The sequence below is a fragment of the Lithobates pipiens genome, unplaced genomic scaffold, assembly GCF_037356315.1.
Source record: "Lithobates pipiens isolate NorthernLeopardFrog02 unplaced genomic scaffold, aLitPip1_a1.2 Scaffold_18, whole genome shotgun sequence".
NCBI lineage: Eukaryota > Metazoa > Chordata > Amphibia > Anura > Ranidae > Lithobates > Lithobates pipiens.
In genome coordinates, this window is record NW_027507758.1 from 49,154,573 (window position 1) to 49,173,343 (window position 18,771).

Consider the following 18,771-nt stretch of genomic DNA (forward strand, 5'->3'; position numbering starts at 1 on the left):
AGAGGGTTTCCCCTTCAAGATCCTCAGCGCACAAACCGCACCGCAAGTTGGATCATGATGCGACTTGTGGGGCGACTATTTAAATCAATAGGCTCTCATAGGGAACCATTCATTTTGAATAGAGGCTGAATGCAACTTCACTCTCTTCAATCAACATTTAACCACTTGATTACTGGGCACTTAAACCCCCCCCCCCCCCGACCAATTTACAGTACAGAAGCACTTTTGAATGACAATTGCGCAGTCAGACAACACTGTATCCAAATGACATTTTTATCATTTTTTTCCCCAACAAATAGCGCTTTTTGGTGGTATTTAAATCAGATGGGATTTTTTTTTGTTTAGCAAAAAATAACTCGTGTTTAATAGTTTGTCATAACATTTTGCAAACAGGTAATTTTTCTCCTTAATTGATATTCATTCATATGCGCTGATGAAGCAGCACTGGTGGGCACAGATAAAGCGGTACTGATTGGCACAGATGTGCAGGACTGTTGGCTCCGATAGGCAGCACATGTGGGAACTGATGAGCTGGCGGCAGCTCGCCGTGATCAGGACCGATGTCCCTCTCACGGCCGCCGGTGATATGCTTTTCTCTCTCCTCACGCTGTCAGCGCGAGGAAAAATATCAGTCAATTACCAGCTCTGTTGACATCACATGATCAGCTGTCATTGGCTGACAGCTGATCACGTGGTAAGGGGTCGGGGATCGACCCCTTACTCCGATTTGTGATCCAGCGAGTCTCAGACTCACTGATTATAGAGCATGCCCTGCAGAGGGCACGCAGGCATGGGACGACATCAATGGACGTAGTCCTGGCAAAGCAGGTCCACACCGTAGCAGTCATTCGGCTATAGCACGGATCAGCAAGTGGTTAATATTGTTAATCCTTATGCTACTAGCATTAGTAAATAGATATGATCTACTTTCCCATTTGCTTGTTTTTTATTTTAATTTAGATTTTAGTTGCTTTCTGGTTTCCAAGCCTAGGCAAATGCCCTGCATGTCTGAGCCAAGGACAGATGGATTCCAGGAAGTAAATGCTACATGAATAGTCTGCCCTTATTCAAGATGGGCAGGGCCAGAAATGATTGGGGGAGTTTTTCAAAGTGATCTCAACATAATAAAAGCATGGGAGTAGTTTTCTTTGAATATTAAAAATGGAATTAAATGGCATTTTTGGATTGTGGTGCTCAGATGCAGCTTAGTTCTGCTTTCACATATTACACAAGATCTCACCTGCCAATTGCTTACCTTATGTAAACAGGTGTCCACTACAGAATTACACACTTTCTCAAGGTCATCTGTTATCTCCAGCCTATATCTGACAAATTCACAAAGCTCCTCATTGGTCATGACATCCCAAATACCATCACAAGCAAGTATAATAAATTCATCGTCGTCTGCCCGTACAATTTCATAGACCTCAGGCTCCGGAGATACAAGTTGCTCAGTAGGGCCTTTGCCATCCACACATTTGTAGTCATAGTCCCCGAGAGCGCGAGAAACTGCTAATGAGCCGTTGACGCGTTGAATCATGACGCTGCCTCCTGCGTTCTGGATCCTCTCCTTTTCCTTGGGATTGCAGGGCTTGTGATCCTGTGTAGAAAAGCAAACCTGTCCACTCCTAAACAAAACAGACCTAGAATCCCCACAGTTGATGAAATACACGTGGCCCGGTGAAATAAGGACTGCAACAGCCGTAGAGCCACTTCTGTCCATACCATTCCTTAAGTCAGCAAAGTTGCGCATGTACTCGTCGATTTTTAAAAACCCAGTTCGAATTCCGCTTTTAACATTTTCTACAGAAGGTTCCAAAGAAGATCCTGGAGTTTCTGCTGCCCTGAAGTCTTCATTGTCTGTGATATGCTCTAGTAAGTGCGTAGAACAGTAATTCGCAACGCGGGACCCTGCGTGGCCATCGTAAACGGCAAAGAAGGACCAGTCTTCCAAACCATGTGGGATACCCACCACAGCGGTGTGAGCATCCTCCATCTCCACTCGCCAGCCCTGCATACTGCTGAGTCCATAGCACAATCCATTTCCTGCACCATGAGCATTGTGTTTCTCAGTTTTGGGTTTGTCCAGAAATGCCCCCATGTTCAGTAATCAATCTGGTAAGGAAAAAATAAAACATTTCTTAAATACATTTATAAAAACCCACCAACCTTCACAACTCAAAAATATACAATAAGTGCGATATTAAAAATGTTTGTTTTTACCTAGATGTCAAACTCACCTGCTCTGTGCAGGGGTTTTGTACATAGCAGCCCCGATCCTCCTCCCAGGTCCCCCCGCTAGCACTCCTGGCCCCTCCATCCTGCCAAGTGCCACCACAGCAAGCAACTTGCTATGGGGGACACCAAAGAAGGCTGCCACACTGACCATTCACACAGAGCCGGGGTTCTGCCCCACCTCTACTCATTGTCTCAATGGCTGTGACAGAGGGAGCCAATGATGAGGAAGAGTCCCCAAGAAATCACATTTCTAGATGGAGATAGGGCTCAAGTATTAAGTGGGTGCTACATGAAGGTTTACCTTAATGAATAGAATGGGGCCTTTAGAAATTACTTTAAAGTGGCACTTTAGTTGTAAAGAAAACCCAATGGCTATTCAGATGCAATAAAATGTAATCCCAAAGGGTGTGTGTATAATATATATATATATATATATATATATATATATATATATATATATATATATATATATATATATATATATATATATATATATATATATATATATATATATATATATATATATATATATATATACACACACACACACACAAACACACACCCCAAACTATATATCAAGGTCTTGAACTACACACATCATTTTCTCTTCTCATTACCAAATACCATGCCAACAGATCACAGTAACACTTACATTCACATATGTGCATTATAAATCTGTTGCTTCCATGTCCAGAGTATAAGACAGATGTTTTCTTGTGACATCGGTGCCTTTTAAATAGCATTCTTATTGCTATCACAGGACTATTAACCTAGGTACTTAGATGAGTTACTAAATTGGGTAAAGCTTTCTAATCTGAGACTTCCCTACAAGCTCAGGATGGCTTGTTTCTGATAAGCATGTCACCCTAGGACAAGCCATCTTGTGGAACATACGTTTTAAAAGGAATAGACCACAGGTATATTAAACCGCACAGAAATATGGGGAGCACCAATGCTGGTCAAGATGAAACATTCCTCATTAGAGCCAAAAAAAATAATAAATACGTTTTTTTGAGCCGCCAACACAACGTTTGTCAAGGTTTATTGAATTGCTAGTAATATAAAGTTCAGGTCTCATTACTACTCAATTAAGGCCCGAAACTACTGATTGATTATGCAAATAGATAACATTTTCATAATCAAACGGCAAAAATCACAGCAAAATCGTGGGTGCAAAAATAAAAAACAGTATAGGTGTGTACCGAGCCTTATGCTGGCCACACAGATCAAGTCTCAGATGAGAAAATTCAGACGAAAAATCTTAGTACTCTAGAGCTGCAACTAACGATTAATTTGTCTGTCGACTAATCTATTTATTATTAGTCAACGACTATCCGATTATTTTTTATTTTTTAATGAATCTAGTGGTTTTTTTTTTTGATTAGCCAATTAATCCTTTGAATAACGGGCAGAGCATTGTATTGCAGAGTATTGCATTGGCTGGCAGAGTATCAGCAGGGTATGGAGGGATGGCTGCTTCCATCCGACCTCTCCCCTCCACTGCACAGATCAGTACAGAGAGGGGAGAGAGAAACCGGCATCATGTCATGACGCCGGTTTGTTTACAAGTGATCGCTCCATCGGAGCGATCGCATTGTAAACACCTGGGTGTAGAAAGATGGCAGCCGCTTCGGAGCTAGGCCGAAGCCGCGGCCTCTCCTAAGGCCGAGATCACGGAGCGCTCAGCGGATCGCAGCATGTGCGCTCGGATCACGGATCGGTGAAGATCCTTTGCACCCCTAGGGACGGCGGCACGGAGGGGGGAGAAGAGAGGGGGACAGCGGCACGGAGGGCAGCGGTAGATAATAAGCACTGCCCCCACTATGAGGCATCGACGCCCTGCACGCACGTCGACGTAGTCGATTGCGTCGTGGCAGCTCTAGTACACTCGCTGAACGAAAGAATGTTTGAATGTAAAATTTCTGAACGAAAACCACATACACCGTCTGAAAATGCCTTTGACCAAGAAGTTTTCTATTTCCACATTTTCCTGATCACTGGTTGAAAATGAAAGTCGATTTGACCCTACTAACGATTGGAAAAAGTGAACGAACATTCTTAAAATGACTTGAAAATGTTAAAAAAAATAACAAAAAAAAATAAAAAAATTTGTCTGATGATATTTAGCAGCTTCACCCTTTAATAGTGTATATACAGTATCTGTCTGTTATTCTTGGATTAGATATTTTGCACCCTAACCATGGTTATTTATATTTACCACTGTAGAGGTTTAATATATATAAAACACACACACACACACTTTTTTTTTTAAGGTTATTAACTGAGGGAAAAAAAAAAAAAAAAAAAAGCCAGCTAATAGATTATGAAAATAGTTGCAGCCCCAATTAAATTCAGACTTCACCATAAAAGTAGTCGTTTATAAATATCCAATATCAAACATGCAAAAATGAATGCCCAAATTGGACCAGAAAGACGAACCTAAACCCCCCCCCCCCCTCCTGACTGGAAGTTCAGGAACGTCCTTCAGAAGGAGGGGGGGATCGCGCGCTAGTGTCACCCGGACACGGCGCATCTCAGATTGTCAGGAGGACTCTGTGATTGGACCTCCTGATCATGACGGCCGTGTCCAATCACAGCCGTCATGTGATGTAAACAGCCGGTTGCTAGGCAATCAGCTCTACTCACACGGAAGTAGTCACTGAGGAGAGCAGGAAAAAATAAACACACACACACACACACACACACACACCTTAAAATTTTAAATAAGGAGCTTTGAAGCAAAAATAAGGGTCAGTGCCCATCTGCAGCCTCACTGTATGTAATCTATGATAGACAGAACAGTAGTCCAATGGTGACCCAGGAGACAGGACTTCCTATTACAAAGGCTGTCAAGTAAACAGGAGATGCTCACTGTATGTAATCTGATAGAGCTCATCCAGCTCCCCTTTGTCCCCTCCGAGGCAGCTAAAATTTGAAGTATTGACATAACACACATGTGCGATATGCACCCAATTTTCAGGGAGAAAGTGTGTCAAAAACGCAAAAACACAGTACCTGCAAGTTAGGCATGCTCTGGGAAAACACTTTACTGGTCTTTTTCTAAATTGGAGTGAGGCAACCATTCTCTGGAAAGCAATCAATACTGCTAGATCTAAGGGCCTGATAACATGTGATAGTACGTGCAATGAAGTTATAAGGGGGAAAGAGGTGCTTCCCTGCAGGAGGGGGATTGGTGGAAGATCTGGGGGACATACAAGATGAACAGTGGAAACAGGACCATGGAATACCCCATTTATTGATATCGCATAGAGCATATAGGACACCTCAGAAGCTCTTTTTTTTTAATGGATGGAGAGCTGATGCTAGATGCCTACAATGCAGGGACCTAAAAGGATATTAAAGCGGGAGTCCACCGGGACTCCGCGTTTTTTTTTTTTGTTTTTTTTTTAAAAGCCAGCAGCTACAAATACTGCAGCTGCTGACTTTTAAATAGTGACACTTACCTGTCCAGCGCGCCCGCGATGTCGGCACCCGAAGCTGATCGCTCGCTCGCCTGTCAGGTCCTGCTGCCGCCATCTTGGGTATGGGAATCAGGAAATTGAGCCTTTCGGCTTCATTTCCCGGTTCCCTACTGCGCATGCGCGAGCCGCGCGGCGCAATCTGGACGGTCGACGCCGCCTCTGGGAGCTGTGCGTTTCCCAGCAGGCAGCGGGGCACTTGCTGAAGGGGGCGGGCGCTTGCCCCTTTCCGCAGAGAGCTAGCCCGGAAGTGGGTGCAGTTACCTGGATTATCCAGGTAACTGCACCCCCCTCCCCCCTGAAAGGTGCTGATTGTGGCGCCGGAGGGGGGGGGGGATTCCGATGAGCGGAGGTCCATTTTAGGGTGGACCTCCGCTTTAAGGTGTTTGAAAATATATGGGAAAGCTGGATTGGCAGATAAGGATAAAGTGCAACGTATGGATAAAAGGGGGAAATTAATACGGGAAATGCTTTTTTGCTTTCTGTTCTGGCTACGCTCTCCATTTTAAACAGATTGGTTTGGTGATAAAAATGGGATGTTTTTTGTAATACGGCAAATGTATTGTACAAAGATTATGTTAAATCAGGACATTTAAGTATTCTTCATTTTCAACTCTTATTGCCTTTGACTCTATGGTCTCGCCATTTCTTTGCGACACCTTTATGTAAAATATTTTTATTTGTACCACTTTGGCCTTTTCATTAAAACTATATTTTGAAAAGTGTTAGCACTGTCTAAAGCTTTTAATGCAAACTAAAATAATCTCTGAAGAGTGTTACTGTAGTATAAATGAATATACCAGTTTGTGGTGACCATATCTTATTGCCAAGATTGGGATTTTCCTTCCCAGAAAAAGGGTGGTGGAGGCAGCTTGAAGTGTTAATTGCCCAATTAACCCAGTGACAATCGCTCTCAGGCTACTGGCACCTAGATTGTGGTCCCGCAAGCTGGAAAATCTTTGTGCAGAACACAGTTGAGTGTGGCATTGCAACCCAAGTGACGGCATGGTGCGAGAATGGCCTGGCCAGTCCTCTCATGAGTTGGTGAGAAGGGCATGGGTCTGACATCTGCATCTCTACATCGGTACAACATGAGTACCACATGTAGGGTTAAGGCTTTTAAATTAATAAAAAAAATTACAGATGAAGGGAAGGTTAATCACTTTAAAATGATGCCCCTTTAGTATTTAGAAGGCAATTTTCTGAAGTGTATCGTAGTGGAAGGTCTACACCAGGGGTTGGCAACCTCGTCCCTCCAGTTGTGGAGCAACTACAAAGTCCATCATGCCTGCGATTGTCAGGGTCTTGCAATGTCTCATGGGACTTATAGTGTCACCACAGCTGGAGAGTGGAGGTTGCATAACCCTGGTCTACACAGTGTCCTCATATTCCTACGAGATTAAAATATGTCTGGGTTAAAATTGCAGTAAACAAAGTGCTAAAGCTCCAGAACACCAGCCATCAAGCATGGCTGACAGTCTTTGGCACAGAACAATTTTCGAAGAACACTTACAGAAGCAGACACTGCTAGATCAAGGGCAATTTCAGCTTTGAGTACATTTTCTGTGAAATTTCTATAAAATACTCCATACTTTATGTTCTGACATATTTACACATGTGTGTTAGGCCTGTAAAAAAATGTTTGGAGGAAATACAAAACAAAAAAAAAACACCACACACACACACACTTTCTACTGAGTGCCTTTCCCCAGGATGGTCAGTAATACATGCAAGCACTTCCCCACCCCCTTCTCCAGTAAAACCCAAAAACCAAAACTTTGAAGCTTTCCATCATTTTAGATGTAATGGCTGAACATTGTTTGATTTAAACACCATTCCGTCAGCGACAGTTTCCCTGCTTAGGGAGTCTGCCAATGAGCTTAGTTCTTTCCAGGTGCACAGAAGATGAAGATAGAAGACTTACTTCTGCCTATCCCACAATCTTTTCTGCTATACTCATTAGGCCCGCTGCTCTGGAACCGCCATTTGTTGCAGTTATATTGTCCGAGAAAACGTGCAAAGCGTTTTCCCATCAGGGTTGGGCCAAAAGCCACTAAGGCCTTCTGTACAGCTTTTAGATCTTTTGCACTGGAACAAAGGTGCCGGTACCATCTGGTCGCCGATGTGGCCCCATGTCCATAGTGATCATTACTGGAAGGTGTTGCGACCAAAGATAACCAGCCGAGAGGTGATGGCCAAATTCAGAAAATCTGACAGTTTTATTTCCTGAGGAATCTTCGCCTAGCTTGGGAGACACCTCCTTCCCTTCCCAGATCGAGAGCATAAAAGGCAAAGCTCTTATGTGAAATTGGGTCCACTGAACCCCTGGGATAGCATCCCTGTCAGAATTCTCAGGTTTAGCATCAAGATCTGTTTGCCTCCAAATATTTTTTTCTTCCATTAGAAAGATTATGGATAAAAGCAAATTTGCAATGCAGAAGTACAGGGTTTTGAACTTGTTCATTGTGATTCAAAAGGCATTGTCTGGACTCCATCCGAAGCTGGATGTGCAAATATGCAACCCTTAGATTTAATTAAGCCATGAAAACTCCTGTGGTTAACACCCTGGGGGGTAAATGGACATCTTGAACAGTTTGTATTTGACAAAATCATTGACCCGTTTCAGATTTAGAATCAGCCAATATTTTCCGACAGGTTTTTCACGAGGAAGATGTGGGTATAAAATCCACCCTTCCTTTGATATGGAGAGATGTAACTGGTCACGTTCAAGCATATTTTGAGACATGACCACCGCTTTTTCTTCCTCTTGGTAAAATTGTAGAAAAATTTGAGAGAGGACAGCCCACTAATTCTATTTGGGACTGATCAGATTCAGAAAAAAAAAAGTAAAAAAAAAAAAAAAGTTGGAAATGTCCTGCCATTGTGGGATGAATGCCTCCCCCAATCTTCCCCCTCACCTGCTTGGCCGAGTAACAGGGGTCGAAAAGCCACCTTTTCCCTTCCTATACTGTCACCCTTTTCTGATGAAAATGCCTTTTTTGGAGGATAGGACACCCCTTTTTCCTATTGGCTGACCTTACAAGTACCGACTCCAACTCTTTTCCTGAAAAAGGGAAGAGAACAGGAGCTTCATTTGAGACTATCACCTTTCCAGGATTTTATAGCCCTACTGGCCTCATTCATCAAGGCTGAGGCCCTGGCCCTAAATCTCTCAGACTCTGGAAACATCTGCTATACAAGCCACTAACATGCCTCCAAAAGATCTCTTTGGGAGTATCTAATACTAGAAGTGAGCGGAGCAGTTTTAAACCACAAATCCAGAGAACGGGCTACACAGGTAATGGTAAAGGCAGGTTTAAAAAAGGATAAGTCCGGCATGAACTTTAGGCTGGGCTTCTCCTATGGGTCACAGGAGTAAAATTCATTTTGCACTCCTGTGACCCATTTTCTGCAGAGAGCGATCTGAAGTCTGCTCTCTGCTGACATCACTACCATCAGTCGAGGCAGCGCGTCATCCCGACTTTCCAAGTCTGGATACGCCAGCTGCCCTGCTTGATGGCAGCCCCAGTGAGACACTGAGACTGCTTCTCGCCTCTCCACAGCTCTGCTTCAGTGAACATGAAGGATCAGAGAGGAGAGACGCTGACAGTCAGCAGCTTTCCCCTCGGTGATCTGTGAGAAACAAGGCCTATCGGCAGCGTTCGGTGGCTCGGTTCTCAGTGCAGAGACAGCGGAGGGAAATCTGCAGCATCAGTCGGATGCTCCATCCACCGGAGGCAAGTATAAGAGAAAAAAAAAAGTAACCTTCGGCTTTCCTGTCCATCAGATTTTAATGAGCCTGTAGCCTCAAGAGTTCTGCTCCCTTTGAGACCATTGATAGGGCGGCATCTAACTTGGGACACTTCCCATAGACTTGTATCCTCTTTGAAAGGGAACCTCATTTTGAGGTTCTTGGGGAGGAAGCTTTTTTTCCCCCTGGACTTACTCCTGCAACACTGTTTTATTAAAGAGTGAACCAGAAATATGCAGGCCTCCCTGCCAAGCAGGCCAGAACAGGTCATGCACAGACAGTTTACCTTCTGGCTTATCCAACTCCAGGGTATCATATGGCTTTTAAATAAACACATCTGTCTCCTCGGAGGAAAACCAGAATGGGGTTTTATTTGGATTGTCTTTAAACTCCCCTTGGTCAGAATCCAAAGCAGACTCCAAGGTTTCGGCCAGCTCCTCCGGTATCACCCAATCAGGGGTCACCTGTCTGATAGAAGGGGTCATCAGGATCGCCCTGGTGCTGGCGGCGGCATCTGCCCTGGAATCCTGTACACGGGGGGGGGGGGGGGGGGGGGGGTGGGGGGTTTGAGCTACTTTAGAGTCTGCTTCAGCTCCTTTTCACTGAATCCATGACTTGTTTTTTTTATTCAAAAAAAGAAACCAAACCAGTGTTACGTCAACTGAATGGAAAGAAAACACCCAGGTGCATAGCAGAAATTCTGGCCTTAGAATTTCTTAAAAAACACCCACCACCAGGGCCTGTGATGCTATATGTGCCTCAACCCTGCAGCTAGAGGGAGGTTACACCTATGCACCTACCAAAAAGACCTCCACAATCCCCGTGACCCCATCACAGGAGGGTAGATGAGCGTCATAGGCCCCCCCCCCCCATTTTCTTACCTTAGGGCCAAAGTAAATTGATGGCACCTCCAGACCTGCATCCAGTCACCAGTTCTTCCACAATCACTGTCCAGGATATGACCCAGCGATGTTCTGCCAGTGCCCTTAATTTATACCGGTTTGGAGGACCCCGGTGCAGTCCCTATGGATAGCATGCCTGCCTTCCTCTCACTGGTATAGGATGGGATTTCCCCCTGTGGAGGTACCAAAATGGCCACTGCATCACTTCTGCCAGAAGTGACGTATTCAGCCACACAACATTGCCAGGCATGCAGAGTCCCATCCCTCTCCAGAAACGGCAGGGATCAAGCAGGACTCAACTGGAAAAAGCAGGCTACCCCTGCCATGAGAGATCAGTCTGCACGCTGTTACCAGGGATGGACTCATCTGAGAACACATCATCCTGCAACCAAGAGACCTTACACTGAAAATTCATACAAAAACAGGGAAATGAGAGGGGGGTCCCCTTCTTACTCATCCATGAGTCCCTAGCCGAGGGGCCCAGGATGACCCAAGCCAGCCAGTTCCCCAGAAGCACTGCCCCATTAGAGGGACCTGGCTGCCGGGAGCCCCCCCTGCTACCAAGCACGTAGTCCAAAGTGTCCAAAGGCCTAAAATGTTTACTTCCAGATAATGTAAGAGTTCTTAATACAACCAAATTGTGAAATTGTTCCTCCCCCGAAGGGTTTGCACAAAAGGCTGGTAGGATGATCTCCTGCGACAGTTATGAACAGACCCTACTTTTGGTAAAAGCCCAGATCTGTGTAGATAGGCCTGCGGACCAGTTACAAAATGGCCCGTAGGCAGGTGGAAGCGGCTGGGAGCCCTCTCTGATCCTCCCTATGCTGCAGCCCATTGCACACAACACAGGGGAGGCGAGCAGGGGAGGCTCCGCCCACCTGTTCTGTTGAGAAATGCCCTCATCGAGTAGTGCCAGGGCTAAAGGCGGATGCGCCGTATGCAACATAACAGATTTTACCATCAGCTGTTGTGACGGTGAGACTGTGCAGGCGCACAAAAGGAAACAATTTTTTTCTGTCAGATTGCGCTCTGCGCTCACCCGCACTCCCGTGGCAAGTTCATGTCCACGATAGGTGGATTTCTACATGTTGTAGGTGGATTTATGGACACTTGGGGGCGGAATTGCATGGCCAGCTCTGCAAAAAAAAAAAAAAAAAAAAAAAAAAAAAAAACTGATATTCTGCCCCAAAGTAACCATAAATCTGCCCACAAGAAATTTAAAAATCCACCCATCAGAAATTTTTTACAGCACTGGCGATGTAATTCCATCCTCAAGTGTCCATAAATCCGCCCAACAACTTGTAGAAATCCACCCATCATGGACAAACTCGCCACGGGAGCGCAGGTCACAATCTGACAAAATAAACAAATTCTGTCAGCTATTGTGCGCCTGCGCCGTAACAGCTGATGGTAAAATAAGCTGTTGAGTAACATCACAACAGCTTATTTTACCATCACATGCGCCCATCAGCCGGGGCACTATTAGATGGGGGCATTCCTCAACAGAACACCTGGAGGAACTGCACATGAGCTGTATGCAATAGCACAACGGCCAACTGAAGATATTTTTCAGTCAGATTGTGTGGAGGCACGTTCATGTAGGTGAGGGGCGGATGTTTTCATTGAAGGCCAGTGCTGATCTAACATGAAGGGGCGGATGTTTTAAAGGATGGCCACTGCTGCAAATGCAAAGATGGGGGCACAATTTTAAGCATTTAGCTAGCTAAATAGGCCCTCCGGGAAGAATGGTATAGCAGATAAACATTTCAGATTTGTTTGGGCATCATTAAAAATTATGCCCCCATCTTTGCAACACTGGCAAGCACCACCACCACCCCGACCATACCAAGCCACATGCCTTCAACATGGGGGGGTGCCTTGGAGCAGGAGGCACTGTGCCCCCCCCCCCCGGAAGGCACAAGGGCCTCCTCCTGACAACCCTTGCCCAGGTGTCGTCGGGGTGTGCAGAGGGGGGGTTTATCGGCTCCCAGATTCCAATAAGCCCCCCACACGCAGAGCCCAACAACCACCGGGCAAAGGTTGTCAGGAAGAGGCCCTTAACATGGGAACATGTTGAGGGCATGTGGCTTAGCATGGTCCAGGAGGGGAGGTGCTTGCTCACCCCCCCTTTCCTGACCTACCAGGCTGCATGCTCGGATAAGGGTCTGGTATGGATCTTAGGGGGACCCCCACACCATTCTTTATCTGATAGAATCTGGACATGGAACCCTTGGAGGGTTGGAGAGAAGGCATCCAATGGTATGGCAACTGCCCTTAGTTCCCTCCAATCTGAGGGACCCATTTGCCTCAGACAGGGACCAGTCTCCCTGTGCCAAGTTCTGATCCAAGTGCCCCTGCCCCCATCCCTACACGCTGGCATCCGTCATCACCACTTTCTATTGGGAATGACCATAGTGGGCCCTTTGACAGAACTGCTCGATTTCACCACCACCAAAGCAATTGTTTCGATGCAAAGGTAAAGTTTACCACCAGAGTCAGATTCCATCCTGTGGTTTCATACCATTAGGAGGATACTTGAGAGGTCTGAAATGTAGCCTTGCCCATTGAATGGCTGGCATAGTCAAGTTTAAAGTTCCTAGGGATGACCTCTCCCAATTTGTCTGTAGCATGGCTATATTTTGGACTTTGATTTTTTTTTCCTCTTCTGGAAGAAAAATTCTTTGCTCCGCTGAGCTTATTTGGTATCCCAGAAATTGTATTTGCTGAGGCGATTGAAGTTTGACTTTTAAACATTCACAATCCAAACCAAGGCTTCTAAAAGACTGCGGGCCTTGCCCAGGTCTTAATTTCTCCCTGGAAGGGGCAAAGAGGTTGACCAGGTACAGGATTACTGTGAACCCTTGAAGGCGGAGGGGTGCAAGGGCTTCTGCCATACCCTTTGTAAATATTCTCAGGCACAAGGAAGTCCGAAGGGAATGGCTTTAAACTGCAGGTGCCGCACCTCATTCCCCATCTTTCGGAAACTTCAGGACTGAGGGGCAATAGGGATGTGCAGATGGCATCAATCGTCCCACGAGATGCCTAGGAAACACTCCTTGGTCAATAGGTTTCTTATCGTGAAGAGACTCCATACGAAAACTCTTGTATAGGACTTATTTGTTTTGTGGCTTAACGTTGAGGATTAATCGAAAACGTAAAAAAAAAAAAAAAAAAAAAAAAGAAGGAAAGAAATACATGGGACTAGAATCCCTGATAACATTCCCCCCAGTGGTACCTGATCCACAACCCCTTGTTGCATCAAGTCCTTTAACAAGCGTGCCCCCCCCCCCCCCAAAGCTTTGTTTTCGGATGCGCCATCTCCCGGACAGATTTTTAACCACAGCCCCTTCTAACAGATTTAGTTAGGGCTGCGGCTTTTGCTGTCATCCTAGCTAGTAGATTCTGCCGATACAGGCATTAAGCTGATTCACCCAATATTCCTAGAGAGACAAGTAGTAGCCATTGCTGGTTTGAGGTTGCCCATGATGGATTGCCAAACTGTCTTAAGCTGGTTGATCCATCTTTTTATCCATTGGGTCCACTTGCTGTGCATGAAGGCTATTTTCTTTTAACCTCCAAGTCAAAGCTCTTGGCCTGCCGTGAAAAGGGGGTGGGGGGGAGGGGAACCCCACCATTCTAGTGAGTCAGGCTGAACTCAGCAAGTTTATTTTTTTTTTTTTTTAAAGGAGTAGAACACACATCTGCCCCTTACCTGGGTCTTGCTGGTGCCTGTCCCACTTGCTGCAGCCCCCCCAAATTCATCCTGGTACTGCAGCATATTGCATGTGGCTAAAATTACAGTTCTGGCACTAATTGAGTATGGAAATATAGGCACCAGTCCTGTTCCTCCCTCCACCCCCTGCACTTTCTGGCAGAAATTATACCATGCAGCAGCTCCTAGGATGCTGCCCCACTTCCGGTGGATGCAGTCCTTACTACCCATCCTAAGATGGTGGCGTTCAAAGAAGCGACTGGAACAATGATGTCCACCGCCACCTGGAAGTGGCAACCCCTAGAGCAGACCCGGCTCTCCCCAAACACTGGCGAGGGAGGAGCCCATCCCACAGCTTCTGCCATCACTCTGTGGAAATGGCTCTGAGGTATGGGGGGGGGGAAAAAAAAAAAAAAGTGGAGCAGGGAGCCCAGCCGCTCAGGACAGCAACTTGAGAGCTCCTGACTCACCATAGGCGTTACCTGCTGGAGAAAACAAAAACTGGCAACATGTGAGAAAGAGCCTCCTTTTAAAGTTTGGTGGAGGTGCGTTTTCTGTTGGCAAGTGGGAGGAGCCACACTCGTGCTATCCTGAAAGATGTTCAGGGAAATCTCAAGTTTTAGCTTACAAGACTATGAGCTATGACTAAGCACCGTGTTCGGTGTGAAACATGTCAGCGGCTGTGCAGTTAGTCTGTTTGCCAGCCTAGATGCTATGATTTTAATTACATTTTTGAAATAAAGTTGAATAATTTGGAGTGCGGCTATCCAGCTACATCTTTTCTACTATGGATAGACTTCCAGTGAACAAGCCTGCACTTGGTTATTGGCCTAGCACCGTCACAAAGGAAAAGTTGCAATAAATTACCTTTAAGCTGCACCATACCTAAAAGGGTAATGTACTCTTCCAGCTGGTAAGTGAAGAGGCTGGTAGGGTGTATATACTTCTGTGGGGGGGGGGGGGGGGGGGGTTTGCAGGATGCAAGTTATGCCCAATTCACATGCATAGCAACCAGGAATAATGCATCTCAATAGCAATAACAGAATCCTAGCTGGTATGAGAGGGTGGGGGCATTTGTGGTCAGTTTACACCCCTTACTTCAACACTGCAATAATGCTAGTAATGCTGGCATCATGTCACCCCTGTAATTCTGTTAAGCACAAGGAGGAGATGTGAAGGACAGCTGGCAGGAACCCAAGATCAATAAAGTAATAGGCAGTTCAGAAGTTTAGAAGGTGGAAGCTGGACAGCTGGTTAGTCTCACACATTTGCCAGTTAACAGGCAACCACTAGTCTGCAGCATGCATTTTAGGGAAACTGCATTTTTTAAAGACATTTTTAAAGTACTTTAAGGAAACTCCCCACACTTCCTGAATTCGCACCTAGGTGTGAATGACATAGGCAGTAGCCTGTACCCACAACCAAGGAAGTGCTCTACTGTGCATGCACTGCGTCAGGTCATCAAAGGGTCAGATGTGTTCTCTACGGCACATGTGAGCTCAGGGGGGTCAGCTGACCTCTTACATTGATGCGGTCACTAGATTCTTCGCCAGCTAGCATGGGATGAGGCAACGCCTGCACTGGTGTTATCCTCGCAGTACACCAGCACTGTGCCAAGAATGTATGCCAAGCTGCACATGAGTGGCCTACTGTACGTTCAAAAAGATACCTGCCTTTTTGCAGTTAAGCTTGTTTTAATGCAGAACAAACAGCCATGTCTTCTGCAATAAAAAGCTGCCTGGTCACAATTTTTACTGAAGGTACTGTTTAGTTTCACTATAAATATATGAATGTCATGTTTTAAAACACATTTATACAAATGTAATTTTAAACACATTCTTGCAATCACCGATATAACCTACTTCAGCCTGCAAAATTTCCACTCGCATTAGGCGGGTGGAAATAAGCTGTGGGCGAGTGTGGAGCAGGGGCAGACTGGGCCAGATGCCCTGTAAGAAATATTATATATATATATATATATATATATATATATATATATATATATATATATATATATATATATATATATATCCCACTTCTGCCAGAAGCGATCAGCTAGGAAACTGTCGGGGGGGGGAGCTGGCCAGATCACACAAAGGCACAACAGCGTACTGGTTGGCACTTAAGCCTAGCAGCACTAGGGTGGCTGGTTCGAATCCCAACCACATCACTACCTGCCTGGAATTTGCACGTTCTCCTGATGCCTGCTCAAGTTTCCTCCAATGCTTTAAAGACATGCTGGTAGGTTAATTTGATTCTGTCTAAATTGGTCCCAATATGTGTACGTATGAAATGAGAGTTAGAAACCTTAGATTGGAAGCTCCTTAAGGGTAGGGCCGATGTGAATGTACAATGTATATGTAAAGTGCTGCGTAAATTGACAGAGCTATACAAGTACCTGAAAATAAATCTCCCACTGTGGCACAGCTTGGATCTGAAATGCCTGCCACAGTCAAAACAAACGCCCCACCTCCAGGACTGGCTTCTATGATAGACAGCACACGGGTCCAATACCGGGAAATTGATTCAGTGTGTTGCCCATCATAGGAGCCAGTCCAGGAGGCAGGAAATTAGTTTGACAGCGGTGGGTGTTTCAGAGCCAGGAGATACCATGTGATCTGGCCAGCTCTCCTCCTAATTGCTCCCTGTGATAGGCTAGATTAATAGCAGTAGTTTGATTGGTTTGCGCAAAAGTTATAGCGTTTACAAACTAGGGGATAGTTTCATGGCACTTTGTATTCTTTTTATTTTTTTTACTAGCAATGGCAGCGATCTTTATCGTGACTGCGGCATTATGGCGGACACATGGGACATTTGACATTTTTGGGACCATTGTAATTTATACAGCAATCAGTGCTATACAAAATACACCGAGTCCTGTGTAAATGAGTGTCAGTGAATGGGTTAACCACTAGCGGGCAGTGTAAGGGTTAAGTGTGTCCTGGGGCGTGGCTACACGTGACACATCACTGATCTCTGCTCCCGATCACAGGGAGCAGAGATCAGTAACACTGTCACTAGGCACAACAGCGAGATGCTTGTTTACATTAGCATCTCCCCGGTCTTACTCTCTGTGAGGCAATCACAGGTATCTCCGCGGCAATAGTCAGCGGGACACGCGACCCAACTCACGGAGGTCCCAGCTGGCGTGCATGCGATTGACGGCAAATAAAAAAAAAAAAAAAAAAAAAAATTTTTGTACAATATTCTAATCATGTGTACAAGGCTTTAGGTGGACTAGCAGATTTAGATACAATTTAGTTACAGCAGTCATTTCCCCTTTGAGATGAATGTTTTAGGCAATTGCAATTTGAGCCCATTCCTTTCATACGAGTACAGACTACCGGTCCACATGGTTAAAGCATAGCTCCACCCTAAAGTGGAAGTTCTGCTCATCGGAACCCTCCCCCCCACCAGTGCCACAATTGGCACCTTTCAGGGGGGTGCAGATACCTGTGTAATCCAGGTATCTGCACCCGGGAATAGCTAGCCGCAGATGACGCCGCCCCTCCCCCCACACACACTGTACCCTGGGAACTGACGCACAGCGCAACTCGCATGTGCACAGTAGGGAATCGGCCAGTGAAGCCGCAATACTTCACTTCCCAATTCCCTGACAGAGGATAGCGGTGGGGGCAGCAGAGAGACAAGCGGTTGCTCGTCAAATGCTGCTAACATCGCTGGACCCTGGTACAGGTAAGTGTCCATTTATTAAAAGTCAGCAGCTGCAGTATTTGTAGATGTTGACTTTTAATATTTTTTTGTTTAAGGTGGCACTCCTCTCTAAATAGCACTTTGGCTAGCAGAACCAGGGTCATTGGTTCAAATCCCAACCATGGCACTACCTGCCTGGAGTTTACATTCAACCTGTGTCTGTTTCCTCCCACACTCCAAAGACATGCTGGTAGGTTGTCTCCTGTCTAAATTGGCCCTAGTATGTATATTAGGGATGCATCAATATATTGGGTGCAGAAAATAGGGCAATCTGCAATTTGAGGATATGAAAAGAAATGTGTCAATACTCTACGCTGAAAACATTGACGCGTCTACTATTCGTTTTTATAGGTCATGCGACTCAAACTGCAGCAAAAACTGATGCTTTTAATGGGAAGGTGCATTTTTGAAAACGGACAAATATGCAACAAGCAGGATTTTAACACTGCAACCAAAGCTCAATAGACAAGTGTGAAGACATAGAAAAGGATGCATTTTCCTTGAATTTTTTATTTTTATTAGGATTATGCAATAGAACTCTAAAGACAATAAAGTAAAAAAATACACACTTTTCTTAAGCTTGTTTTTGGCAAAGTGTATCCTGAATTGGGCCACCACCAACATGTTTGTATGAATGCGAGTTAGGGACCTTAGATTGTAAGCTCCTTGAGGGCAGGGACTGACGTACAATATGTTATGTAAAGTGCTGTATAAATCGATGGCGCTATACAAGTACCTGTAATCTGTAAATCGCGATCACATCACGCGTGAGGTATCAACTTCAGAGCAAGAGCAATAACTCACACCAGACCTCCTGTACAATTCTAAACTGGTATCTGTAAGGCTGCTTTCACACTGGGGCGGTATTCAGGCGTTATAGCGCTAAAAATAGCGCCTGTGTAGCGCCTGAAAAAAACCGGCCCCTTTCACTCGTGTGAAAGCCAGAGGGCTTTCACACTGGAGCGATGCGCTGGC

General features: G+C 45.3%; 1 protein-coding gene across 3 annotated transcripts in view; it reads right to left on the reverse strand.

The window, feature by feature from the left end:
• The window catches only part of PPM1B (protein phosphatase, Mg2+/Mn2+ dependent 1B), a 68,253-nt gene that overhangs the window by 46,863 nt on the left and 2,619 nt on the right, over positions 1 to 18,771 (reverse strand). For all 3 annotated transcript variants that reach the window (XM_077485666.1, XM_077485667.1, XM_077485665.1), the window contains exon 2: positions 1,256 to 2,115. In XM_077485666.1, the coding sequence (XP_077341792.1) occupies positions 1,256 to 2,101 (846 nt within the window). In that variant the 5' untranslated portion in view covers positions 2,102 to 2,115. The remainder of the gene's footprint in view (positions 1 to 1,255; positions 2,116 to 18,771) is intronic.